The following is a 27,802-nucleotide window of genomic DNA, read 5'->3' as shown; positions in this document are numbered from 1 at the left end:
TAACAAAATAAGACAAATATAGTATTTTGATACGATTTGGAATAGTGACAGTTTAGAAATGAATTTTAGAAAATTTTCGACTGCATGGGTTTTTTTTTCTCTGAGTGTACATACTTTAAAAACTACATACGGAAGAAAAAATAATATATTTAATAAAATTTATTAACGCATAAAAAATCGGGAAGTCTATTGGCTTTATAAAAACCCAAACGGAAATTTTATAATAAATTCCTTTAAATGGTCTGTCAATTTATAACGACGACTCTAAAACTTTGTTAAAAGTTGGTGATGAAAACAGTGGAAAAGAGGAATCTGATTAAGGACAAATTAAGTGGAGAAGAACTTATTTTAGCTTCACTTGATGGTTCTAATTGCAGATAATTAATGGGTGTTTGTTTACTCCGCAGATCCTACTTCTATAATTTTTCGATATTTATTATTGCACCCTAGAGTATTTGAACAAGTCATAAATCTTGGAAGCAATTTGTAAAACGATCGATACCGTCAAAATTAAGTTATTGGTGGACGGAGTGAAGTTATTATTTACAATATAAACAGGGTATATTAAGTTAGCCACGAAGTTTGTAGTATCCATATAAAATATATATGTAGATAAATGATCAGCGTGATGAGTTGAGTCGTTTTAACCATGTCCATCTGTCTGTCTGTATATACTCAAATTTTTCCTACAGTTTTTGAGATATCGATCTGATATTTGACCACTATAGCATATAGATGCAATACAAACTGACCGATCAAAATTAAGTTCTTGTATAGAAACTTTCTTATTTGTGAAGGGTATTATAGCTTTGGTGCAGCCGAAGTTAGCGTTTTTTTTGTTTGTAATTAATTTAAACAGCTTACGAGTGGTGTATAAGATATTTGATTGAAGATTGAAGTCGCAGAAATATTTTTATTACAAACTTATTAAAACTTAAAGTTACCAGAAATTATATCTATTTAAAACATTCGCCTATACTTACACATATTCTAATGCAATGAAACTAATACAAGTATTATAAATATGCAAACACCTATATTTATATGGACATACATACATATATAAATTTTTAACTGACACAGGACTTAGATCTAATATTTTGCATAACAAAATAAATAAATAAATAAATACAACTATTTCAGTGTGTATATGAATATGCAGATACGTATGTATGTGTGTATAAATGAATGCGAAAAATCAGAATGTAGATCAGTAGGAACACAAAAAAGGAGGCGAAATGTGATGATAAGGAACAGTTATTTATGCTCTCGTGAAAATCTGTTATACTACATTAATTTTTAACTTAACATAACTTAGACGACTTAAAAACTTGGTCCGGTCAGGTTTAAGTTCAAGTTTAAGTATCAGTTTTATTTTTAATTATATCTGATACGTTGCTCTCTTCAAGTATATAACATTATTTATTTAAAGTTAATTTGAGTTAAAACTGAGCTTATACTTTTTAAAGAAGTATATACATATGTACGAATACCTTTGGTGTATATATGTATACAACGCATATAGAATAATTGTGCAGTTTGTAAAAGAATGGCGGTCATCGCCTAGGACTCTTGATGCTTCAATTTGTGTTTAGCCTTTTCGAAGTACTGATTAATTACTAGCCTCGTCGGCTTCTTCGTCTTCGATTCCTCGTAATTTCTTTTGATCCGACGTTGCTTTCATAAAACTTTGAAGCATAGTGTTAGAGTCCACAACCAAAATCGGTGTGCAACCGTCCTTGAGATGCTCATTTTGACTTTCGTACATTTCTCGAGATATACTTCGTGTGAACGAAAAACGTAAAGATTTAGTGCGTGTAAGTTTCTTTTTAATTGGTGGTTTGCCAGTGATAGGTTGAGGTTCCGAAACGACTTTCTCCTTTTCGGGAGTGGGGGATAATGCAGGCACATCGCGCAGAATGTCATCGGCAAAGGCTTTGATTTCACTCCAGGCGTCGGCTGTTGAGAATAAATTGCATATACAAATTTAATTTATGTTTTTAATATTTACAATCAAAGCTTTCTCTTAAAAATACTGTTTCACTAACAAATGAAACTTTTAATCCATTTTTCTTTCACCTAAGGGGCATGACCACTGTAGCGAGTATAAAATCATGTGCACATTAATTAATTTTTTTGTGATATAATCGTTTATTTACAGAACTAATGAAACAGTTATCAAGTGAGAACCTCAAGATGATGAAAAATTATTTTTTTCGGTTAATTTTGGTGACTATAAAGAACAAATCGTGTGATGTCTTTTTGATCGTTGTTTTAAGTGCATGCGTTTTCAAAAAGAATAGGCCTTAAAACAGAAAAATAAAATTTTTATTTAATAATTGGAAAAAGTTGTTTTGAGAAAAACGCGTTTAAAGTCACATATAACTATAGTTGAGCTGGAGGTGGGCTTACTATATACGCTTAAAGAAAAAAATGATGTTTTGAAAATTTTACAGTGGCCATAGCCCTTAAAATGCTATATGTTATGAACTAACTGTCCCTTAGCTTTTAAATTTATTTACGTTTTTTAATGGCTACGTATAAATAAACGATACGAACTTTTCAGCCTGTGTGGTATAAACATACCAGTGAAAACGGACAATAGTTATTAGCCGTAAATAAAGAAAATTAATATAAATATTAGGCAAAAATATTAATTGTATTATGTATATTCATATACATATATATAAATTCCCCCACATATGGGTTTTGACGATACTATTTTACGAAAAATGAACTGATTTATTTAAGGTGATCAATTTCTAAATAAGTTTTTGCCTGTTTTCAAGTTCTACTTACTTATATCCTTCTCTGTGGCATGTTCGTACGTCACGCAGAAGCGTATCACATATTTGCCATTCACCATCGACGGTATCATGTGCATCTTGCCCGAATGATTTATCTGTGCCAGCAGCTCTTGATTATACGTGTCTTCTGCGCGCATGCGGAAGCACACCAGACCCAGGTATACATCGTTTCTAACTTCGAAGCGTTCGTCCTTTCGCACAACCATTTCGAATTTCTTCGCTAATGCCATATGATTGCGTATGTACGCCTGCAGACCCATGATACCATAGGATCTAAAGACAAACCATAACTTAAGCGAACGAAAACGACGACTCAACGGTATTCCATAATGTCGGTAGTCTATAGCCTTCTCATGTTCATGTTGCAAATACAAAGGGTTAACGTTCAAAGCAGTCTTCAAACTCATAACATCCTTAACCCACATTGCGGATGCATCAAAATTTGTAAGCAGCAATTTGTTGGGATTCGTGTTAAATGAGTCAGCATATTCCAAACCTTCCGAGAATTTACGCATTTCTGGTAAAATGAATGAATTGCCAGCATATGCACCATCTACATGAAACCACACATTTGGCAACTCCCTACAAACTTTACCGATTTCGGTGAGATTATCAAAAGCGCAAGCGCCTGTTGTGCCAACTGTGGCAACAACGAAAAATGGTGTAAGGCCAGCGTTGGCATCATTTTGCATTGCCTGTCGTAACAGATCGACACGCATGCGTCCTCGTTCATCGGCCTCAATAATACGAAGTTTCACGAGGGCCATTTTAGCCGCTTTCTCTACCGAGGAATGTGCTTCCTTGCTGGCATATGCGATCAATTGTGGCAGGAAAACGCTTTCGTGTATCTCTGAGCACATGCCTTTCAGTTTTTGAATGGCACGTGAACGTGCGGTAATCATACAGACGAGTGTACATTCGGATGCTGATCCTTGTAGTGCACCACCACCTCGACTGGCGGGTAGATCACTGATGAAGGCTTTGGGTAAACCGAGCGCTTTCGCATACCAATCTAGTACAATGGTTTCAAGTTCTGTAGATGCGGGACAGGACGCCTATTTAGTAACGGAGCATGTGAGGAAAAATAATGAAAGTAATTAAAAATATAATGTTATACAAATTGCAGTCTAGGCGTAAACTAGACTTACCCATGAAAATCCAATTGAACCGATAGCTGCACTTAGCATATCACCCAAAATTGAAGGGAATGAGTTGCCCGATGGAAAGTATGCGAAGAACTTCGGATGGTTCCAATGCACGACACCAGGCATTACTTTTTCTTCGAAATCAGCTAGAACATCTTCGAATTTTTCAGGTTTCAATGGCGCCTTAACTATACAGAAATAAAGTGAAAGGAGAAGATATATAATAATAATCAATATACATTTGTATATGCACAAACATATGTTATATACGTAATAAGCAATTCCGATTAGTTGAAAAAGCAATTGGCATTGAGAAAAGTTCTTTGAAGACAGGTATATGATATGTATAATATATACAAACATACATATGTACATATGTGTATATAACTTTGAGTGAAACTATGCCTCATTGTATGATTAACGAAAATGTTTACGCCCACAAATTAAGCGTGTACATGCGCGTTCGGTATATTTCGGGTGTATTTAATATTTCAATTAACACTTTAGCATTATTTCTTGTAGAATAACGTGGCGTGTGAGCTAATTGGGCGCTAGTTTAATAACAGATTGGGCAGGTGCACATGGGCAAGACGTATGTACATACCATACATGCGTAGAAATATACCAGGATCAACAACAACAAACAACGCTATGACTGATTAATAGATTATTAAAATTTTCTTTAAACAAAAAGTTTGAATCGCTCATACAAATAAACAAGTAAATAAAGGTGCATATCTTCATTTTGATTTTTTTTTGGAAAACATAAATTTAGCTAACAGTGGGATTAGGAATGCCTTTTTTTGCTTTAGATGTTTGCTTTTGTTAATAATTTAATCTTTAGTTGTTGCTGTTGTTTTTCGTTTATTTATTGGCTGCTAATTGGTTAGCACCTATACACATACATTTGCGCTTCTGTAAACAGAATGGAAGTATTCATGTAGTCGAGAATATTGTAATCATTTAGCTATCCCTCGTTGTTTAGCTGTTTCGGAGATTTCGCGGAATCAGCGTGTGTACATGGCAACGGTAAGAGTTGTTAATTGTAGAAGTGAAAAGTACGGCATTTGAAGATGTTTAATTGTTCATATGAGTGGGAGTAATATTTTGCGTAAAATTTTGTCTTTAAAATTACCTACAATCATTTATTACATTATTTGCTGCCCACATGTTCATATTTCATAATATACTTTCTATAATTTCTCCGCTTATACATATATACCATAACCATACTATTTACATATACTATATTTACATTTTTACATACATACGTACATACACTTTCAAAATTGGGATAGTTTGTACATGGTGTTTTGATGGAGTCCCTTTTTTATTTGCATACATTGTATCTATAGTAAGCTTGTCAGCTTAGAATTGAAGATGATTTTTCATTTATTTTTTTTTTAATATTTGATATTGGAAGTTACCACTCCTAATGTAGTGCATTTGCAGCACTTTATATACATATGCCTTATCCGAGTATATTTCAAATTACTCAGTTATTAATTAAAAAACCGGAGACTAAACAGGATTCTCTCTAAACCGTTTTTATTTATTTCATAATTTAAAAATAAAATTATTTACCTGGTAATATTTTTTTTAAATATCCCGGATCTAACGTTGGCGCTACGTCACGCTGTTCAATATTTTTTGCATAATCACAAATATAATCCACCATATCCTTGCCATATTTTCTAAACTCTTCGGCATTCATTTTATTTGTTTTGATTTCTTTTAAGCTAAATGCTTCTTACTGAACTGTTAATATTGTACTTTTGAAATAAGCCTTCTATTTAGTGTTTTCACCTTGATTTCGCTTCTGCGATGGATTGATTTCTTATTTTTTTTTCACCTCGAATGTCCTTTAACTTGCTTAATTCAGTTTGAAACACATTTAATTAAAGAAAATGGTTGGTTTTTAGCACTTTATCTTTTTATAATTTATATTTTTATATATATATATGCAGCTGATATTCACTGGAATCACTCGTGCTTTATTGTATTTTTATGAAAGTGATTTATTTGTGGTCCGAACAATGTCTTACCACTTCCTTTATACGAATGACTTGAGCTTTGTCTAACTGAACGTCTTTATATTAGCAAGTAGGTGAACGACGAGTTAGTTCGTTTGCCGGAGATCGATCCGTACTTCGTTCATGTGGGTTCGTTCCGTTCATAGTGTTGTAGACACGAAATTTAATGTACATATACCATACATAGATATGTACAGTAATACATGCAAATTTCGTATGTTTGTAATGTAGATACTACATATAACCGTGGCAGGCAGCATTTCTTTATTGCTCTTAACTCGATCGATCGTCACCTCCTCAATGTAGCCGCTTTAGGCGGGGGCAGCACGAGCGCGTGATCATTGATCATTTGGAACGCAACATCAACATACATGTAATACGACTAAATACCCAACAAGGAAACCCCCAATTAAATAGACAAATTTCAATTATATAAATATGGGAAAAATACAAAATATAATAAAATAATTTTGTTAAAATAATCATTAAAAAGTATATATGTGATCATATTTATATTTGTATATTATGTACCTTATAATTATGAAATAATTGGCTACTTTAGAACCGTTTAGATTGAACGTAATTCCAGTAGGTAATGATCAACCACATTTCTGATATATTTATCGAAGAACACGTTGGACTAATTTGCAATACTTAGGTAGCGACAGATTTCGTCTGCATTACCTATTAGGTTTTTAACGCTATGCTGGCTATTGATATTAATCACATAATGTGGAGACAAGTAAATGCCGATTTCGTTCTAAATTTCAAACTTGTTGCCTGGTGTATCAGTTGAATGGGAAAAAGATGAATGAATGAAATTGAACGTTGTGAATTTTCGCACCAATTGAAAATTGAATATTTAACGTATAAACATATATCGTGGTTATAAATATATTTATTATTCAAATGAAAAGTTGTTAAACTGTTACCGTTCATGACGTTTAGCGTTGATGTTCTATGCGCAAAATATTGACGGTTCGTCGCAAACTGTTGTGTACTCACTTAATTAATCGTAATCAAATATATTATGTACATGCACATTGTAAAATAGGTTTTTGTTTTCTAACAAAAGTTGTGAAATATAGTACTTTTCAAATTGTTTGGTAAAAAACACACAAACTAATACAATATTTTGAGTGGGATATTATACAGTACTTAGTTAGAGACTTAGAGACTTATTAGAAGATTTGTTTTGTTTCTAAATTCTATATATGTGAGTAATCATATTTTTAGTACATTTAAATTAAGTATTCTTTGTAACATAAACAATACTTGTAGTTTAAAAGATTATATAATATCTTACAGACCTTTCCGGACACTAGTTCTGCAATATATGTATTAATGCAGAGTTAATAGTTACGTATTTTCCAACTTATCCTAACATAACTCAGATATATTTTAAATTGTGTACCTGTTATGGTATGATATACCTTTGAAAATTCATTTGATCATTTTTATAATATTCAACGAATAAAATGACTTGCAAAAATTTTCTTGGTATAGTTCCATACATTTTAAATCGTTTTTATCATGAAGCACGCGTTTAAATTTAGCATAAAAAATCCCCAATGTATTTAATAGGTAATTAAGTTTATTTAATAACCTAATTCGAACTGGGTAGTTACATAGTATAAGTATTATTTCGCTGTTTTTACCTACTCAAGTATTCATTTGCTACAAGTATAATAAAATCTCGCTTGCTCTTCCATTAGAAGCATGTTTACAAGTAATTACATAGTCTATCGAACTTGTGAAATAAATGCCATTTTCCATTATTGTGTAATGAATTTATATGTATAAAAAAGTTATTAGAATTGAGTCGAATCATCCCAATAGTAGATCTTGCTATAGAAATATTGACCAAAATGACGGTGAATAATAAGTGAAAATGCTAAAAGTACTAACAAATGTGCTGCTGTTTTGATATATTCGAATCATTCCTGTATAATTACAATGTGCTATGTACATATGTTTGTATATGGATTTTTTTCGTTACACCGTTCCATCGGTGTTTAATTCACAAAATTAGTATATGGCATATGTATATTGTTTTCTTCAACATTAGACAGCGTTTTTCACTGCAACGAAGTCTTGTTTTGTCTTATCTTATTTATATAAGAATACGTTTGTCTTTCTTAACGAATTGCTTGCTAGGAGTTACAAAATCCTCCTAACTGTTTGATTTGCTAACAAAAAATAATAGACTTTAGTCCAACTTGACTTGATTTATTTTGCTTAACTATTCGAAGCCGATTGGTGACTATCAAAGCTGTACAATCATTAAACGGATCGGTTGGTTAAACTTTGTAATTTAACTTGCTTTGCTACTAAAACTCGTAAAATAAAAGTAAATGTCGATTCTATGTACTAATGTTTTTGTATTTTATGTTAGTGCTGGAATCATTGTAGATTGTAACGAATTCTCTCGCGGAACTAACCTATAGAGTTACAAAATTTTTTAAATGTTGAAGCACCAGATAATAGTCATAAAAAATATAAAAATAAAAATCGAATGTTCTTCATACAAATAAATTACATAAAACTTTAAAATTCAAAGACTGGTCGTACCAAACTCAAAAGTACTGCGAGGTATGGATCGCAGAACCTGATACGATTTCCAAAGAATGAGAATTTAATGTCAAATAAAATTGCATAGTCCTTAAGCTCAATGACTTATATTATTGATCTGTAATCCACACTTTGGATCAAACTGGCAGATATGAAGTCAAAACGTCAAGCCATTTCAAGCAATCTGATCACTATCAACCTAACCTGGTGTAATTATTCTACCTCGAAAATGGAATATTACCCATAGCTATTGTCACTGTATTACATTAAGAATTTAGGCATTTGTTATTTTTTAGAGAGTATTAGGTGACATGCTTAAAAAGAATGTATGTACACACTGATATTAATTTTCGCAATTCGAAGATTCGTATTTTCCCTCCAATATATGTATTTATGTATGTAACGAACGACAATTGCAGTTGATGGGGGCAGATCTCTTTTCATCTTCCGTCAGTCACACAAAGCGTTTGGATAATTGAGTTTTGAAAAAAACTCAACGGAGAATTACTGGGGAATCACGGCCAAAGCGCTCAAAGTGATACCCAGCTGAGCTGAGCTGACGTTATACAAACTTTGCAATATTATACGTTCATATCGTAATCCTCAATTATTTGCTTAAGTAATTCGAAATTCGCGTCCATTATTTGTTTGTCATTTATTGTTAGCCGCAGTTCGCTAAAAAATATTCATTATACATAGTTAGCTCCAAAGAGGATCGCTTTAGAAACAGAAAATGCCATGCGTATACCGTAAGTTTCATATTTATTTACACATTTATATTTGACTTCTGTAGATATTTTTGTAGGATGCGTCACGTATCTAAGAAAAACTTTGCGTTCATAGCGCTCTTCTACGTCACACCTGCCATCTTTGCGTTTGTAGATTGCAACAGGTTGTCAAGTGAGTTGCTCAAATTCGTAGGAAACATGGCTAAACGCTCTCATAGCACAATTAAAAATTAAAGTATTTACCGGGGCACGCGTTCAATTGCACGTTTGTTGTGCTGCTGTTTCCTCTGGACTAGTTTTGGCTAATAATAATAGTAGAATTGTAACTGTATTTGCAAAATGAAACACATAACATAGTTGTTATTATGTCTATTGAGTTCAGTTTCGATCGAAGTGTCTAGTGCATTAATTTATAATAATAATCTATTCGGAACTTACGATATTATTAATTGATTTAAATAGAATGATGAATGAGGAATGTTTGCCAAGCTGGGGAACTTCAAGCTTATATCTATATTATTATATATTAATGACATTCTTAAGAACCCAATATCTGATTCTCAAGAATAATAATTATACACTAAATATTTCATTAGTAAGTTGTTGCTAGTACTGGGTACTGGGTACTGGTACTATTTTATGCTGGTAGTAGACGAGTTCTGACCAACAGTAGTGGATCGAAGGATATACAAAACATATACGTATATAAACAATTTATAGGTTTAAATCTTTTGAATACCTCATTCATGGTTGTATACTTTCTTTGAAAAAATGTAGAGCAAATGACCACGTATTTAAACGTTGTGGCAGGCGTTGCAAAAGGTTTATTAGTGATTTCGGTGCAATTTTTTCATTACTTTCTGCCCCTTTGGTCTTTAGGTATTTCCTATTGGTAAATGATCGCGGAATGATTTGCAAAACAAGTCATTCACCATTCGTGAACTAACGTGGGCAAGATTTTTTATTTTATTTGTGTTTTTTTATTTTGTTTATTTCTTTCTGAACTTCCGCTAGCACATAGTAACACTTGGTCGGTGCCTGCGCATCGTTTCAACACGTCCAACGATTGAAAATGACTCATTGGCGTTTACTGAAAACGAAAAAACTCAAAGACACCAAGACAGTCACTACCTTTTCAGCACAAATATATTTTTATTATTAGCGGACGCAACACTTGTACCGCTATCACCACCATTCACTGCCATTGTCCAATGTTACCAGAGATTGACCCCTATCACGCTGCTGTACAAATCTCACCGCGGTACTGGGTGGCATTTCTACTGATTTGCCCATTTGTCATTCGGAATTTGTCCTCTTTTATTTTCCACATTATGTTTGTTGTTTTTGTCTCATACTGTGCATTGCGGAGCGGCTTTTTGTTTCAAGCTCAATGCCGTGTGCTATGTCGATTTCTGTACCGCTTTTCACGGCATACATATGCAGGTTAATTATTTATCACGCAAATAACAGATACATAGGTATGTATGTTTGTAAGATAGTGAATTGATGATATTATACACTAGCGCACATGTGTATTTCGAATATCGGATTGTGCCTTTTACTTCAATCGATCGCCTTACCTCAATTGCGCGGGCAATTATTCGCGCATGGGACGCTCTCGAGGTTCCCTCGATGACGTCGTTCGGTAAATTTAATTCACAAAGTAGCATAAATAGTCAAAAAGTCATCCAAAAATTAAATAAAGATAGCTACTAGTTCGTGTATATGTGTTTGTGTAGTTTAGTTTCCTTACTCTAGGACATCCCGGATGACTGTAAGGCTACGAAGTAACTGGCAACAGTGTACGATTTTGAATCTCTTAAATAAGATAGTTTTTTTATTTATAAGGTCTCTATATTTTAGTGTGCGGATAGTGTATCGATACTTTCTTTTTTTTTACAATTTGAATCAATAAAAATGTATATACATATGTACCTACTCCATTGATTTAATTGAATATCATTCCATGTCCAATCCAATTTTCTTTTCATAGAGATTTCAATAACATAAAAAAAAAACAATTTACTATGTGTATACAAATTATTACACAAATATGTACTTGATAAAATAAGTTTAGATGCTCTGCCGTTGAATATAATTCAAGTTGTGCATCACTAGCATTAACGCGTGACCCCACGCCTATTGTGATAGCCACTTGATATCACTATTCGGACCTGTGCGCTTAGCTGTTAGCAAACCGTTGCTTCTGGTTATTGGACAAAGGCTGACAGGTTTGTTATTTTATATACGTGTGAGTCTGTCCCAAAGCCATGCATTCATTTATTTGGCATTTATTGTGTCCATGTATTTCATAAACTCTTTGGAGGTTAGTATCTTTTTGTTGTTTATCTTTCGCACGCTCTTCGAATTGAAAAATCAATTCGTTATGGATTGTTGTGAAATTATGTTGGATTGTTTTGTAAAATGTTTTATATACTTCAAATACTAGTCACTTTAAAATTCGTTCAGTTTCGGCCGAATCTCTTTGTGATATTCTTAAAAAGTCGGTTTTAAAATTATACCCGCGATGGCAGTTTCGCAAATAAGAACACACCAGTATATGTAGATAAATATATATTGATACATTTTTAATCCATATTAATTGAGCAGAAAGTCAACTTAATATATTATAATACTTCCCTTTTTTATGGATTCTTTACTCGCATTTGCCACGGTATTTTTACTTTTTCTTGAAACTATTTCAATGTATTCGTTTTTATTTGATTTCTAAGTTGTTACTTGTTTTCGATTGTATCGATTTATTTAGTTATCTTTTTTATTTTATATTATACATTTTTTATATCCAGTGTTAATAAATTGCTTTCCTGTTCATTTCCTTTGGTTTTACCATATTTAGTTCGAAATTTAAGGTAATTCCAATACCGAATTCCAAAAAAAAAAATCGAATATTCAAATTTAGAGGCGTCAAAACAATTATTATTTACTTATGTCAATACATATGTATTTTTGAATTGTTTACAAATCTGGATACGTGAATGCTGCGATGCAGCAAATATTCCTGCTGAAATGGTGATTGTATTGTCTTTCGATACTCAACAAGTAAAGGTTTAATGGTAATAAAAAATACGACCAAATTTTAGGCTTTTTTGTGGCTTCATAATTACACTTCGATGCTTCGCATTTCAAGCTTCTGAGTCGCTGTCGCAGTGTGGAGATACAATTGAAAATGATCCCAAAGAGACAGTCGATTGGACTGGACTACTCACCGATCTACGTGATAGTTGGCAATCACCGCTTTATTACTTAGAAAAACGTGGTTATCTGCCTCCAGGAAATGAAAATCTATTGGAGCAAAAGCTAAACGAATTACGGGGAGTGAAAATCAGTGAACATAACATTGACGAATTCGGCGAGAAAGCTGATGAGAATATGGAAGAACTTCCTAACACCTTCTCAGCTTCTTCCAGTGTATTAAGCTCAGCTGAGCCAGGTTCAATCAACTCCGTTGAAGATGCCAACTCCAATCGAGCCATTATTACATATGGTGGTCAGCAACAACAGCCGCAGGACTCAGACATTTTGTTCAAAGAATTTTCAGTTGATATGCGTCCTGATGCTGATTCTGATACTGAATCAGACCGAGAATCTGAAGATGACTTAGGAAGCCTTAAAAATAATATGGCAAACGCTTGTGCTAAAAAGCCGTCCACAGTCACCACGAAATCCAAGTCCAAATCAAAGTTGAAATGTAAGTCTAAAACTAAGCCAAAATCCAAGCCTGGATTTTTTCAAAGACTAAAGGAAAGCTTGTCATCAATATTTAAAAAGCCCCAATCGGCGAATTCAAAAGATGAGCAGATAAAAAAGCCTGCACTTTCATCGGATTATGCCAACTATTTTGTGAAATATTTGGCTCATAGAGACATGAATACAGATGCGAACAATTTGAGCGTTAATGATTTAAATAGTCAATATGCTGGTATAAAAAGTTCTGCCAATTCAGAACGTGTTGGTAAAGGTTTACACCGAAGGGAGTATAGTGGCAAAGAGTTAAATTCAAATAGTAAGGTTTCAACATTTAGCGATCTAAGTGATAAAGGAATATCATTGCAGACTCTTACAAGGAACGATTTTTCAGCCGAAAAATTCAGTGACGACGAAACAGGTAAAAAGGATTCGGTGTTGAAGGAATTTCCATTCCAAGATTTCAACTTCGGAGACTTAAATTTAAAAAAGTTAAGCACAAAGGATATCAGAAGTAACAATAAAGCTGATGATCAGTTTTCTGACCTAGAAAATTTTAAATCGAAAGATGAAGAAGTTAATAAGATCGTGCATAGTTTGGCGGAACAAGAATCAACTGCAAAGGATCCCCTTAAGAACGAAAAGTTGGAAATAAAAGGTGATTCTAGTTTGAAAGAATTAGCACTGCCTAAAGACTCCGAAAATTTACTACTTGAAAATAATAAATTAATCCATGAAGATTATAAAGACCACAATGTGAAAGAGATCATGCCAACTACAGCAGGAAAAAATATTGAAGAAGTAATTGGGAATGAGAAAAATGAAATAAGTTCCAAAAACGATGTCTTTAATGAACTCACCAAGTCAAGTTTTAGCATGAGAAGGCCGGATTTTGATGTGAAAAACGATATAAGCAAGCCTTTGAGTCTCAAGGATGTCGACTTTTCGTTTCCTGAATTAGATTCAAAGAGTTTGGCTTCTACCTCTAAAGATATCATATCCAAAGATGATAATTTCGATGATTTCGGCAATTTGGGTATGCCCAGTTTTAAAATGAAGGTGCTCGAATCCAACGCGGAAGAAATTGATGCTCCCACCGACAGTGAAAATTCCGAGTTCGTCGTAAATGAAGACACACCAATAGATAGCCATGTAAACGAAAACGCCGAGTCGAAATCACCTGGCACAAGCTTAAATACAAAGAACCTCAACGATAGGGTTAAATCCGGATTGACGGAGGCTAAACAAACAAAAATTAATGGCTTCGTATTAGGGGATCTATCCGCAATATCAGATAAAACTAATCTGGACTTAGATCGGCAATTTACTAGGCAGGTTTTAGAAAAAGTTCTGCGGAGTACAGTTCAAGAGCGTGAGCTTAACAAGCAGTAGATTGCGATGCTTACTATTTTGAGGTGGGAATGTTTTGTAGTCGTATTGATATATTAAACAGTAATTATTTAAATGGTGTTCAGTTTTAACATTTTATTTAAATAAACAGTTTTACGATTTTCACATGTTGTTTTTTCCCCATTTCGATAGCTAAGGCTGCGACTTCATCCCTCGCGCAAGCGTAATAATACATTTACCAACCAATACATACCATATGTATGCGCAGAAATCGAAAAACCCAATAGTGAGCGTTTGAGAGCTCTCATCACATGGTCAAAAGTTTTACATAACGCACACAAATAATTGTTTTGTAATGAAATAAATGATGATAAATTTAAAGAAACTAGTAAGCGATAAGGTGTTCCTTTAGGCACAAATTTGAACCATTCCGACTTGAGGACATCTAATGTTTTGTTAAATGCAGCTTTTTTGAACACGTTTTGAAGAGGTACCGACAGGCAAACATGTCAACCTCACGATGTGTATAGCAAATATAACAATAAAAGTAGGCGTGTTACTGAAAATTCCGGAATTAACTCAGTGAAATATTTGTGAAGCTTATGCTTTTTACAATTATTTGACTGATCTTTTAAATACAAAGGTTCTTTGTAATTGCAATATTTCCAAGTTCACAGTCCATATATGGACTTCTCCACATTCTATACAAGAATATGTACATACAGGGATAATTGTTTTCGTCATGTTGGCAAATATTTTTCGACTGTATAAAAATAAAACTGAAGTATCAACAAACATTTTGGCTTTTTCTTTTTACCATCTCCTTCACCCGTTAACCTTTTAAATAATAAATCGTAGTTTACAAGATATTAACATAGGTATAAGCAAATCTATAAATAATAGAAGATCACACCTTTTCTAAACACGTAATGCACATGTTCATATGTACATACTTACGTATATGTATGCTAAGTGTGTGGGCCCCGGGGGTAATTTTGTTTACACTCATCAATACACACATGGCGACTTTGCATACACATTTCTGATATGAAATGAACTTGTTAAATTCACTATGTATTGTCTATTGCCTTAAAACAATATGTATATGTAAACAATTCAAATCGCTATTATTTGCGCAAATAGAGCGCATGAGAAATATCATCAAAATGCTTCTGGGTACTCATCTTTGCTTCGAATTTACTAGATCGGAGGCCATAAAACATTTTTGAAACTTTTTATAGACCCCCACAAACTATATTAATTAACGAATATTTACTTACTCATGTGTGATTTGTAAATTTTAAAATTAGCACATTGTTTAATTTAGAATTTCTACATTCTACATATTTCGATAATCAATTATTTGCGAAGCTGAATAAACAAAAAATAAAAACAAATAAATTTTCATCGAAAATCACAACTGCTTATACATATACATACATACATATGTATATAAAAAGTAGAAACGCAAAAAGTTATGACCATTCCACCTGTAAATCTTTGAAGAATTGCCGTGGATATACGTGCATATGATTAAAACTTCACCTGTCATACAGCTGCTGCTTAAATGCCTTAATATTGTACATAATGTACTAAGAAAGCCAAATAGAAAAATATCGCAGAGATACAGGAGAAACATCAATGCCCTGAAGTAATGTGTGTCGAAAATGTTTTGTTATATCGTTCAAAAAGAGACTGATTGTTCCTTTTAAGGTTATGCAATATTGGTAATAGCGACACTAAAGTGGTCTACTGTTATAACCCTGTTTTAATTAAATACATGTATAACCAGATGCCATCCATAGATCAATATTTCTTTCATTAAATAATATATACATAAATTATTTTTGCACTGGCAATAAGATCCAATTTATTTAAATGTTATAACACTAATATGCATGCATCGCAGTCCTGATATAAGCAAATATATTTAAAGATTTTAAGTATTCAACTTTGTATTGGAATAAGTAGACAATTTTGTGAGCACAATGGAAACTTTCTTTTAGCTAATCTTAAGACAACGTTCAAGGTGGGAATATTTTTAGGAGTGATTGCTAGTTGTGGTTAGTGAAAGGCCGACTTTTCTTGGCGATGGTGTAGTTGCCTTAATTGGTGACTTCTTCAGATTAATAAAGCCCAACTCATTGTCAGGTGATGGCGACGATGTAGCACCGGAATTGCGTCTCGACGAAATTGCACGTACATTTGTGTCTAAATGACGAAAACTAAATTAAAGAGAGAGAAAAATAAAAAAAATATTATTTAGCTCTTCTTTACTTATAACATTTACTTGACACACAATAGAAAACTTTACTTACCGCAATGAAACATTGCTCTTCTGCCCTCCATCATCATTGTTACTGTTGAAGAGAAAAGCTAAGGGCCAAGAAATCCAAGAATTCCTATCCATCGACGTTTGTGTTCTTATAATAGGATTTGAAGAGTGTCCTACTACCGGCGATGTAACATCTATGGACATATTTGGCGTACCTGCTTTATTGATAGCCGGGTTGTAGATTTTCGGATCACTGACCATTCGTACGAAGAATGAGCGTTTCTTAGCCAATGTGTCTTCTTTCTTTCGATTAATTATCTCCGTTAGTTCGTCGTGTTGTTCCTTTTCGAGCAGTTCATTGGCAAAATCAACTATGGTTTCCCAGGCATAGTCGATGTCGTCTTCACAGGCATTTTGTGCCACCGCACAAAATCGTATAATGTATTTATCGTTGACACTAGCAGGAACCATATGCAGTTTACCTGATTCATTAATGGCGCTGAGTAGCTTTTCATTCAGCTTGTCGTTACCTTTCAATCGGAAACAAACCAATCCAAGCTATAAGAGAATAACCAAAAACAAAACTCATGATAAGTAAAAACAAGAAAAAATGTTAACTTCCGGTACACCGAAACTATAATACCCTTCACAAATACAAAAGGTTTCTTACACGAACTTGTTTCCGATTGTTCAGTTTCTATGGGATCTATATGCCATACTACTCGGATCTGAACAATTTCATCGGAGATTACACCATTGGCGTAGACAATGACCCATGCCAAATTTCCTGAAGATATCATCAAATGAAAAAGTTTTCCATACAAGCAGGGTTGCAAATAATGCATGTACAAAGAAAAATTTTTATCTCAAGCATATAATTAAGAATTAAAAAAGGAATTTGTTTTAGAATTAATATTTTTCGCGTTCATTCAAATCAAAAAATAATATTTTCTATTTTCAATTTTTAATCCTAAAGATCTTGAATAAAAAATTAAAATTTAATTTTTAATCCCAATATCGGGATTAAGTAATGAAAATCTAATTTTTAATGCCAACATCGGACGGACAGACCGACAAGTGTTACAAAGTTCATGACAAACTTAATATGTCGAAAACGAATAACCATTTGGAAACATGTGCCTTCATTCAAGTTCAATCAGTCAAATTATTATAATATATTTCAAAATAATTTTTGCTTTTTCTTTCTACTACGTGATATAAATATTTGTATGTATGAACAGTTTGTGAAAGTCCGTCGAAATCAAAACGATGCATGACGTATTATATAATGTTTCACCAATTCATCAAAGTGGTTACAAACAACGAACCAACTGACAGTGACTACAATCTCTGATTGTCTCTCAAATATGACTGGTTAAACAAAAAGTCAGCTAATAGGTTAGGCAGTCAGTCAGCCACAGTGCTAACTAATCAATTGATCTGCCAATCAATCAAAAGCACTAAAAAACAATTTTAACAAGTAAGGAAAGCCTAAATGCGGCTGGAACCAACATTTCGGTCCTCTCACCGACATTCATATATTTATTTATTTGAGGTTAAAACCTGCTTAAATTAGACTTGATAGTTTTCGAACAATTGCTTTGAAGACTTTAACTTTGATTTTTGTCTATGCTCACTTGATTTCATTTAGGTGTCGCAAATTTACTTACATATATTTTCGTTTAGTTAGCTGAAAGTTCTCCTACTAATTATACCTATGTATAGTCCGATTTCGCCCAAATGTTTTCAATGATGCTTAATTTTCAAAACTATTATTCCTTATGAAACATGTTGCGGCATAACGAGAGTAGGTTGGGAAGCTAAGCACGTCAGCCAGAAACGGTGGCGAACGTGTTGTACGGTGTGTATGTACAAGTACAAACATGACTTATTTACATACATATGTACCGTAAGTATGCATAGGTAGGCATGCAATTTTTACACGAGACGAGCGATGGAATCTTTTAATTTACCAAGCCTAGCAAGAAAGTTCAGGCACCTATCAAAAATTAGTACACGTTATATCCCTACATTAGGGCGGGTCACTTCGAATGATAGGATATTTAGTGAGATATGTGGTCCATAGCCAATTAAATGTTAAATATGGTACATATAGATATAGATATATATTAATATAGAAATAATATGTGTATGTATTCAATTTGTTTCCTCAAACAATTTAAAGTTTGGCTCCGATTGCACCATTTTTTGTTGAATGACACACATAGCTACATAAATGGTATACCAAATCGGTGGGCGTTTGTATATGTAGTTATGAAAATTGTAAATTTGTTGATATGAGCTGTATTTTCTTAACACAATATTCGGCTTTCACAAGCCATTCAATCCAAAAAAAAGTTTATGGACTCGAGTTCAAATGTTTATTAATTTTATATCCCTAAAACATGTTGCCACAGAGTATAATAGTTTTGTTCACCTAACGCTTCTTAGTAACACCTAAAACTAACAGAGTTTAGTATGGAGTTATATATAAAGCGTGTTTTTTAAGAAAAGGTTTTCAAGAGGAAATAAAACGCCAAGAACTTAGCGTTAATATTAAAAAGATAAGAGTTTGTCATTATGAATTAAAAGTGATTTAGGATTAGTGACCGCCGCGGCTATCTCAAATAAATTACAGTCGAGAAGTCTAATTTTCGACCACTTTTTGCAGCAATTGGGCTCGTATGTAAACAATTACGCACTGAATATTCTCTTCCAATGTGTCAATTATTTCGGGCTTATCTGCATAGACAAGCGATTTCACATAACTCCACAAAAAATAGCTAAGCGGTGTTGAATCGCACGATTTCGGAGGCCCCAATTCAGACATTAACCATCGCTCTATACCGTTCCCCATTGACTGTAATATTATGGCTGGCCTCAATTTTAAAGGAATATGGGTCAATGATTGTCTCTGCCCATTAGCCACGAACAGTGACTTTTTGAGGATTTAACTGCGTCTCAATAATGGCTTGTGAATTATCATCACTCCAAATGTATTAACGTACCCATTCAACCAAAAGTAGACTTCGTCGCTCAACAAAATTTTCTTGTGCAAATCGGGACCTCGTTTCGGTAATAATTTAGCAAACGTTCTTTCGGAATAAGTATGTTTGTTATGAAATGGCAAACCAAAACTGAGTACAAATCAAGTTACAGTTGTCAAAAAGATCAATTCTGAGAAAACAATCTCTCATTGAAAACCATGCGTCTAAAAAACACCCTTAATATAAATGATCAGGATTACATAATGAGTTGAATTCCAAGAATTCCGTTAAACGAAAAAAAACAATAGAGTGCTATAATTAAGCCTCAAATTAAAATGAAAACTGCAATTTTGTGCAGAGCATCTAAGTATGGAGGTCATTTAGAGTATAAAGTCGTTTGGTTTTATGTCTACTGCATATATCGATCAATATGGAAAATATCTTAGCAAAGATATGATAACGTACTTGTATAATATTGGACATGGAACATATGTATGAAATCGTTCCCCAAATTAACTCTCGTTATTTTAGTAGACTTTGTCACGAATGTTCATAAAATTGCGTGAAAATACTCGAGTATAGTTTAGTTTTGCTCAATATACCCGATATAGTGGTTTCCGACTTTCAAGCTGACTTTGAATCCGATGTAGTGGTTTTCATGTGATTTTAAACAGTTTATATTCGTAAATATGTGTGATATTTTAATAAAATTAAGTGGTCATGTTTTCTAATATGAATGAAATTGGTCTAGACCTTTGGGCTTAACCTCATATCGCTATTATGATGACTTTCCTTATTGACTTTTTCGTAATATACCCAATATATTAAATTTAGCCTCTTTAGTTAAGTTTATATCACAAATGTATATATCTCATTTGAGTTAATGAAACGCATTTGAGTTAGACTCACTGTCGTTAATATAAGTTAATAAGATACTAAATATGATTATAATCCAATCACAATTTCTTCGAATGATGAATATTGATTTCTTACGCAACATGTTTTCATATAAAGTTTTGCAACACCTGAAAGTATTTTCTAGCCTTTGACTTTTGCAAAGTGCGAGATTATAAAACATTCGGTTACACCCGAACCCACCCGTTCCTTTGTTAAATTTGTATACGTCCCAGCTTTTGGTTTGTTTTTGATCGGTTGAAAACAATTGTCACTTACCTTGACTTGATTACAAATCTCGAAGCGTTTATCTTTAAGCACATGCTGTTCGAAACGTTTGGCCAATTCGATGTGTCGTCGTATATAGTTCTGCAATCCGGAAATTCCATAGGAACGCAATACAAACCTATTGAGAACACAATTTAACATTACATTTTTCATAAGTCATTTACTAAATAAGAAAATTGTACGATGTTAAATACGAGCACATAGGTTGAAAACTGCCAAATGCCGTTAATAGGGAAATTATTTTACAGAAAATCCCTATTAGCCTTAGGCTCTGAATAATGTATTTATACTACACATATTATAATTCCGTATTTCTTCATTCTTAGGTACAATGGTTTACAGTAGTCATTTGTTCCCTCAATTTCAACAGCTTCAAATAGGTACTAGGTATTATTAATACCTCATTTAAAATATTTGTTTTCTAATTGATTTTAACAAATTCCTGATCAATGATTTTTGTTTACTGGTATGTCAATATCAATTCTGTTTTATATAACCTCAAACAACTGCAACTATATACATACCACAGTTTCAATGAGCGAAAACGTCGACTGAGCGGAACTCCCCAATGACGGTAGTCAATCGCTGCATCATCATAGCAATGTTTCAGATACAATGGATCCACGACAAGTGCTGATGTCAAGCGGATTCGATCGCGGACCCACAATGTTGAACAGTCGAAATTTGTTAATAGCCATTTATTGGGATTCGTATTAAATGAATCAGCGTATTCGATACCCTATGAATAACAACAACAATAGCAATGGTAAAAAAATGTCGGCTTAAATAATTCACACGAGCATTTATATTTAGGTACATACGTATACAACATGCATGTATGTATGGTATACGTAGATATGTGGGCAATATTAATAGTGTACCTTCCAAAATTCAGCGAAAATCGCAACATCAAAATATACTTGTATACGCTTAATTGCTTACCGTTAAGAGTGGCTTTAATTCGGGACAGATAAAAGAGTTTCCGGCATAGGCAGCATCCACATGCAACCAAACACACTGAAACTTTTTCAATTCCTTGCCAATTTCCTCCAAGTTATCAAAGGCACAGGAGCCGGTAGTACCAAGGGTGGTGGAAACAAAAAATGGCACCAAACCTTGCAATTCGTCCTCCTCCATTGCCTAAAGATTATAACAGTACACAAAATGTGAAAACTATTGTGTAATATTTTCTTTAAATTTTTAATGCTCACCTCACTCACGGTGCGACCGCGCAAGCTAGCATTTTCATCTGGCTCCAAAATTCGCAGTTTTACAAAGCTTATCATGGCAGCTTTCTCAACACAACTGTGTGCTTCTTTGGAGCAATAAGCGATCAACTTGGAAAGTAAATGACTTTCCTCGGTAAATGGATGTTGAGCCATGAGACGTTTGAGCGCCTGAGCGCGCGCCGCCAACATGCTGACCAACACGCACTCAGAGGCGGATGTCTGTGATAAAAGTAAAAAGAAAGCATTAAGAGTAAGACACATGTTTTATTATGTATTTTTTTTATTTATAATATTCCTAGTCTACTTTCCTGTATAACTCCACCACCCGTGCTGCCCTCCTTTAAAGCTAAGAAATGATCAGGTAAACCGATTGCTTTTCCTAAAAAATATGTAATTTTTTACCATATGCATAACTGTATAAAATTAAAATAAACACCCATACCAAGCCAATCCAGCACAATTGTTTCCAGCTCTGTACATGCAGGACTTGCTGCCCAGGAAAAGCCAATGCAGCCGATACCATCCCCCAGCATATCACCCAAAATAGATTCGAATGCATTTCCTGCCGGAAAGTAGGCATGAAACCGTGGGTGCTGCCAATGCGTGACACCTGGCATTATTTTATCTTCCACATCTTGCATTATCTTGTTCCATTCCTCCGGTTCGAATGGAGCCTCAGCTGTATTTAAACGCGTTTTGTATGTAAAATACATATACGATATGAGTACATATTTGAGATTATATTTGACAAAGCAAATGTTTTTCCCACAAATACAGCTTTTAATATAAAAGTATAAAGTCGCAGTGGGCAGAAAACTGAATGCCATAGTATTTACAATGGAATTGAACTTAATTTGCACAACAATTGGTTTTGCAACCAGTGTTAGTGGTCCTTTATTACTAGTTGAAAATATAGAGTTATATATCGAAAACATCGGAATGAGACAATGATGATGTTTGAGAGGAAAGTCTAAAAATAGCATTATGCGTGGTTGCGCTTTTGTTAAAAAATAGGTCAATCAATCTGCAAGCCCACCTACTTTTTATAAAACGCCATTTTGCCTCTCCATGAAATATGGGTGTCCCAAATAATGATTTCCACCTTTTTACAGTAAATATTTGTGGGGTGTATGAGGGAGATATCTTACTAAAATTATTAGTAAATAATTGTTGTGCCTGAAAACTTACATGGTATTAAATGTCTTAGATAGCCGGGTTCGACACTGGGTGTGACACGTCGGTCTTTCAGGGTATCCAAATATTTGCATATATATTCCACCATCTCTGTGCCATGCTTACGAAATGCTTGACTATCCATATTTCGTGAATGATTCTTGTATTAAGTTCTCCAAGCTTAGGAAAATTAATAAAAGGCAAAAATAAGGTATGAATACATGAATTCGTGAAATAACAGCGACCACAAGGACTTATGTACATGCAACTCTATAAAGATTTTCGCTAAGCAAAAGCCTGTCTTACGTCAAGATAAAAATAAACAATATCCTGAGGGTTCGCCCTAAATCAAGTTAATTCATAATACAATAATAAAGATCAATTAAATTTTTTCGTTAGCACTTGCGAAGAATTTTTCATGAATGATATAGTGAAGACAACTTTAGCGCTATCAGAAATTAACATATTATTTATTTAATTGACACTTTACCTCAACAATTAACTTCATTAAACTTCTGTTTATTTTTTAATTTCTCAAACACATTACACATTACACGTCAATCCGGTCTTGGCCACCGTCTGGGCCGCTTCCCCGAGCTTTGACCACGACCGTTTACACTCGATGTTGTCGTAACTGACCCATTTTTCATCGCCAGTCACAATCCGCTTCAGAAACGGGTCGATTTTGTTGCGATTCTGCAGCGATTTGCAGATGGAAATTCGGTCCATCATGTTTTTTGCGTTAGTTCGTGTGACACCCAAACATCGAGCTTCTTTTTGAATCCAAGGTTATGCAAATGGTTCCAAACGGTTTTCTGGCTTATCTTTAGTTTCTCAGCAATTAAATAAGTGCTCACGTGATGGTCTGTTTCCACTATTTCCATGACTTTATCGCAATTTTCGACGACAGGCCTCCCGACGCGTGGTGCATCTTTAACATCGAAATTACCGGAACGGAACCTAGGAAACCACTTTTGTGCTTCACATTCATTTACAGTATCGGGCCCATAAACTAAATTAATTTTTTCAACCGCTTTGGCTGCTTTTTCGCCTTGACCGAAGAACAATTGTAAAATATAGCGAATTTTCTCTTTGTTGGTGTCCATCTTTGACGAGCGCTCACAACGTACTGAGTAAATCAATCGAAAAACTGTCAAAGACAAACCTTTAGCGCAAATAAACACGTTTTCAGCGCCGTATAGTATGACATGATGCGACACGTAACACTAGTACTATGGACAATAACGCCATCTCTTAAATAAAAACCGAACGAACCTTTTACTTGACCTAATATTATATTATATAATGCAGCAAAGCTGGCGAATTTGTTGAATGAATTTTATTTTTATTTTCCTTAGATTATTAAACAAATACCGCAATAAAGTATGGCATTTTTTTTATAAGCCTTCCACGATTGGATGGGAAAATAGGTTTCTGTTGGTTTATCTCACAATTGAACCCAAGTCATAAAACTACATCTATGTTATTGGGACGACGTGCTTTAGCCAATGTAGTTGGTATGTTTGGATTAACTATCATATTGGCCGTTGCTAACACTTAAGTCCATTAATTTTCTTCATTTATTCAAAAACTTCGTTCCACCGCTGTTACTATTATACACGGACTTTTTCACATTCATGCAATGGAACATTTGTGTAATATACTGTAGGTCCTTCCAGCGTTCGAAATAAAAACCCTACTTTATGATCTAAAATACTTTTTAATCAAGCTCTTGTATGGGAAATTTGTTTTGATGATTGACGAGATATTTCGGACCGTTGCCACGCCCACAAAACGCTATTAATCAAAAACACATAACTAAGCTCCTCAATAAGGTACAAGGCTGTTATTTAGTACAACGAATAGAATTAGAGAGGGGCATCTATGATCGAAGATTTTTTAAAAAGTGGGTGTGGCCCGCCCTCAAATAAGTTTAATGTACATATCTCCTAAACTATTCAAGCTATAATAACCAAATTTGCTCAATGCAAATCTTTTTAACATCCCTACACACTCTGTGGTGGGTGCATTCGGATTATATCTCCGCCCTCTTCTCATATAACGGTTTAGTTACAAAGTACTAAAAGTGCGTTAAATTTATAAATAAATAAATAAATGAACAAAACTATTATACTCATAAGCAACATGTTGCAAGAGTATAAAAACGAATGCATGGTCTAACGGAACGACATAAGTAAATAATAAGAGAAATAAGTGATTTGCTCCTTCCGCGGCACGCAAATTGTTAGATTTTGCTTTCTGATTTGAAACTTTTTGTGTTACAGGCAAGCCACAACTCACAAAATAACTGCGTTTATGCAACCAGTATGTCTGAGATTCCAGCCGAATGAATGGTATCAAAACACAACCTCTGTCATGGTTTCGGCGTAAAACTCAACGCATAATATTAGTTGGAGGAAGTGCTTGTTGGACACTTCTCTGCTTATGTATCCAGTGTGTTTCAACAAGATGCCGCACTGGCTCATAAAGCAAGAACTGTTCAGCAGTGGTGCAAAGACAATATGCCCTGTTTCATTTCAGCGGATCAATGACCCCTTCTTCTCCGGATTTAAATCCTTTTGATTTTTGTATATGGGGATATATGATGGGGAAATTAACAAATGTAAAAAACTTAAGACTGTACCAGTTTAAGCGCCATTTGCTTAGAATTTGGAACGAACTTCGTCTATGCTAGTTTCCAAAGCTTTTAAAAGCAATGAAAGACAAACGATTTTAATTAAAACAGACATAATGCAAGTATAGTTTAATTAACAAAAGAAGTTTTTATCTTAACTTGAATATACATTTGTTATTTTCTGCGGAAAACCACTGCCACGCCCACAAAACGCCATTCATCAAAAACAAATAAATTGCCATAACTAAGCTCCACAACAAGATACAAGACTCTTATTTGGTATACAGTTTGATGTGCATATCTCCTATACCACTGAAGCTATAATAACTAAATTCACTGGGAACAAATGTTTTTTAGCATCTCTATCGACGCTGTGAAAATGGGTGAAATCGGGTGACAACCCCGCCCACTCCCCATATAACGGTACTGTTAAAAACTACTAAAAGCGCGATAAATCAAGCACTAAGCAAGCCAGAGACATTAAATTTTATCCCTGGGATGGTATGAGATGATTTTATAGAAGCCACGTTCAAAATTAGATAGTGGGCGTGGCACCGCCCACTTTTAGGTGAAAACCCATATTTTGGGATCTGCTTTACCGATTTCAACCAAATTCGGTACATAATATTCTTCTCATATTTCTATGTTATAGTACGAAAATGGGCGCAATCGGATTACAACCACGCCTATTTCCCATATAACATTATTATAAATTCCATCTGATGTTTTCACTTTTCAGTATGCAAATTAAGCAACAATAGTTATATCGGCGTAAAACTTTGCGTGAATAATACGTTTAAAGTATGCCACCTCGTGACCAAAAATTATCTAAATTGAACCAAAACTTTAGCTTACCGAAGTTAATGTATTTTCTAGTTTTTGTCTAAAATTTATAAAAACTTCACTCTGAAAATGCTGTTTAATTACTGAAATGAGTTTTTACTTCTGGGTAAAGCATATAGCCAATAGAAATCTGAAGTTACGCTGTCACGAATTTAAGAATCTAGAGCAACTATTCTGAACTTTATCTATATATTTCATACTTAAGATATATTTAATCGAATGTTCAGTTCAGCTGATAGGAGAAGGATATATTCTTCTGCTATACGTAACTCTTCAATACATCCTCAACTGAAATGTAAATATTTAGAGTCACAGAACCGTCTACAAAAGAGTGAATGCTTCAAAGTAATAGCTGGCTGGATATTAGTTTATTGTACCTTTGCTGAGGAATTAACTTTGTACTGTAAGAAGGTTCCTTTTAAAAAACGATATGATTTGTAGTTTTTAACCAATTTTAGGCGAAACGCTAATATTCGTCGTCAGTGTAACCTTAGACCTCATTTTATTTTCAATAATAGAATTGTATGACATATTTTTTCAACGAGCACTATAACTTCCTTATTATTTATTGTTCACTTATTAATATTACTCATAATATTATAGAGAGCTATAGAGAATAGGTTAATTTTTTTTTTGCATTAATTGTAATCAAAAAAATAGTTATCCAACACAAACTACCTTTTGGCCAGTATTTTCACTTCTTCTGAACGGAAGTTCTCAGAATACCGCTCGAACTGCCGCCGCAGCAGTAACTGATCGTTCGTGTGTGATTTAACCATGACATAACCTCGGTACATTGTCCCATGAATTGCTTGCCGCGCAGCATCCAGTCCACCCACACCAACTTCGCACAATTCCAGCAATTATTAAAGGGTGTAAATAATGGAAATAGGGGAAGAAAACGAGACATTTTTGGGTGGAAGTGTGTCTAAGGAATGTTCGTTGCAGTGAAATGAGTAAAATGTTTGTTTCACCGCAGTCATCAGTCCGTAAAGTTGGTTAGTTGTGTATATGTCTATATACTTATATTTGATTCATATATACATTTTTTATGCTTACAAATGTATGTGTATGTGTGCGCATAGACACAGTGCTTCAGACAATTTGCTGCTATAAAAGTTAATTCCTCACACCATTTC

At 33.9% G+C, this 27,802-nt stretch overlaps 4 protein-coding genes across 6 annotated transcripts in view; 2 read left to right on the top strand and 2 right to left on the bottom strand.

Annotated features, from left to right (window-relative positions):
- Positions 1 to 27,802, top strand: part of Rpp25 (ribonuclease P protein subunit Rpp25) — a 36,229-nt gene that overhangs the window by 2,376 nt on the left and 6,051 nt on the right. The window lies entirely within an intron of this gene.
- On the bottom strand, positions 894 to 6,031 carry Tdc1 (Tyrosine decarboxylase 1). Its single transcript, XM_014242079.3, has 4 exons — positions 5,537 to 6,031; positions 3,956 to 4,140; positions 2,800 to 3,862; positions 894 to 1,959 (listed from the first exon to the last, which is right to left on the bottom strand). Exons 1-4 carry the CDS (start codon positions 5,664 to 5,666, stop codon positions 1,613 to 1,615), a joined length of 1,725 nt encoding a protein of 574 aa, XP_014097554.1. The 5' UTR covers positions 5,667 to 6,031; the 3' UTR covers positions 894 to 1,612.
- Positions 12,168 to 14,504, top strand: LOC106622679 (uncharacterized). Its single transcript, XM_014241964.3, has 2 exons — positions 12,168 to 12,314; positions 12,386 to 14,504. Exons 1-2 carry the CDS (start codon positions 12,289 to 12,291, stop codon positions 14,379 to 14,381), a joined length of 2,022 nt encoding a protein of 673 aa, XP_014097439.2. The 5' UTR covers positions 12,168 to 12,288; the 3' UTR covers positions 14,382 to 14,504.
- Tdc2 (Tyrosine decarboxylase 2) lies at positions 16,181 to 27,411 on the bottom strand. Its single transcript, XM_070108774.1, has 10 exons — positions 27,342 to 27,411; positions 23,201 to 23,365; positions 22,455 to 22,691; positions 22,325 to 22,391; positions 21,995 to 22,235; positions 21,726 to 21,923; positions 21,308 to 21,522; positions 20,775 to 20,901; positions 16,658 to 17,172; positions 16,181 to 16,564 (listed from the first exon to the last, which is right to left on the bottom strand). The coding sequence occupies exons 2-10, from the start codon at positions 23,328 to 23,330 to the stop codon at positions 16,381 to 16,383; spliced, it is 1,914 nt and encodes a 637-aa protein (XP_069964875.1). The 5' UTR covers positions 23,331 to 23,365; positions 27,342 to 27,411; the 3' UTR covers positions 16,181 to 16,380.

This window comes from Bactrocera oleae, chromosome 4, assembly GCF_042242935.1.
Source record: "Bactrocera oleae isolate idBacOlea1 chromosome 4, idBacOlea1, whole genome shotgun sequence".
Taxonomy (NCBI): Eukaryota; Metazoa; Arthropoda; class Insecta; order Diptera; family Tephritidae; genus Bactrocera; species Bactrocera oleae.
This window is presented reverse-complemented; position numbering and strand designations above follow the sequence as displayed.

What these genes read in the sequence shown, in the direction of transcription:
- Tdc1 (XM_014242079.3), bottom strand. Translation starts at nt 5,666, where the DNA reads ATGAATGCCGAAGAGTTTAGAAAATATGGCAAGGATATGGTGGATTAT. An exon ending in GTTCAATTGGATTTTCATGG is followed by an intron (nt 3,863 to 3,955) that starts GTAAGTCTAGTT and finishes GTTACTAAATAG; the next exon opens with GCGTCCTGTCCCGCATCTAC. An exon ending in TGCCACAGAGAAGGATATAA is followed by an intron (nt 1,960 to 2,799) that starts GTAAGTAGAACT and finishes TATTCTCAACAG; the next exon opens with CCGACGCCTGGAGTGAAATC.
- LOC106622679 (XM_014241964.3), top strand. Translation starts at nt 12,289, where the DNA reads ATGCAGCAAATATTCCTGCTGAAATG. An exon ending in CAAATATTCCTGCTGAAATG is followed by an intron (nt 12,315 to 12,385) that starts GTGATTGTATTG and finishes ACCAAATTTTAG; the next exon opens with GCTTTTTTGTGGCTTCATAA.
- Tdc2 (XM_070108774.1), bottom strand. Translation starts at nt 23,330, where the DNA reads ATGGATAGTCAAGCATTTCGTAAGCATGGCACAGAGATGGTGGAATAT. An exon ending in AATTGTGCTGGATTGGCTTG is followed by an intron (nt 22,392 to 22,454) that starts GTATGGGTGTTT and finishes CATATTTTTTAG; the next exon opens with GAAAAGCAATCGGTTTACCT. An exon ending in TTTCGCTCATTGAAACTGTG is followed by an intron (nt 20,902 to 21,307) that starts GTATGTATATAG and finishes TGTTCTCAATAG; the next exon opens with GTTTGTATTGCGTTCCTATG.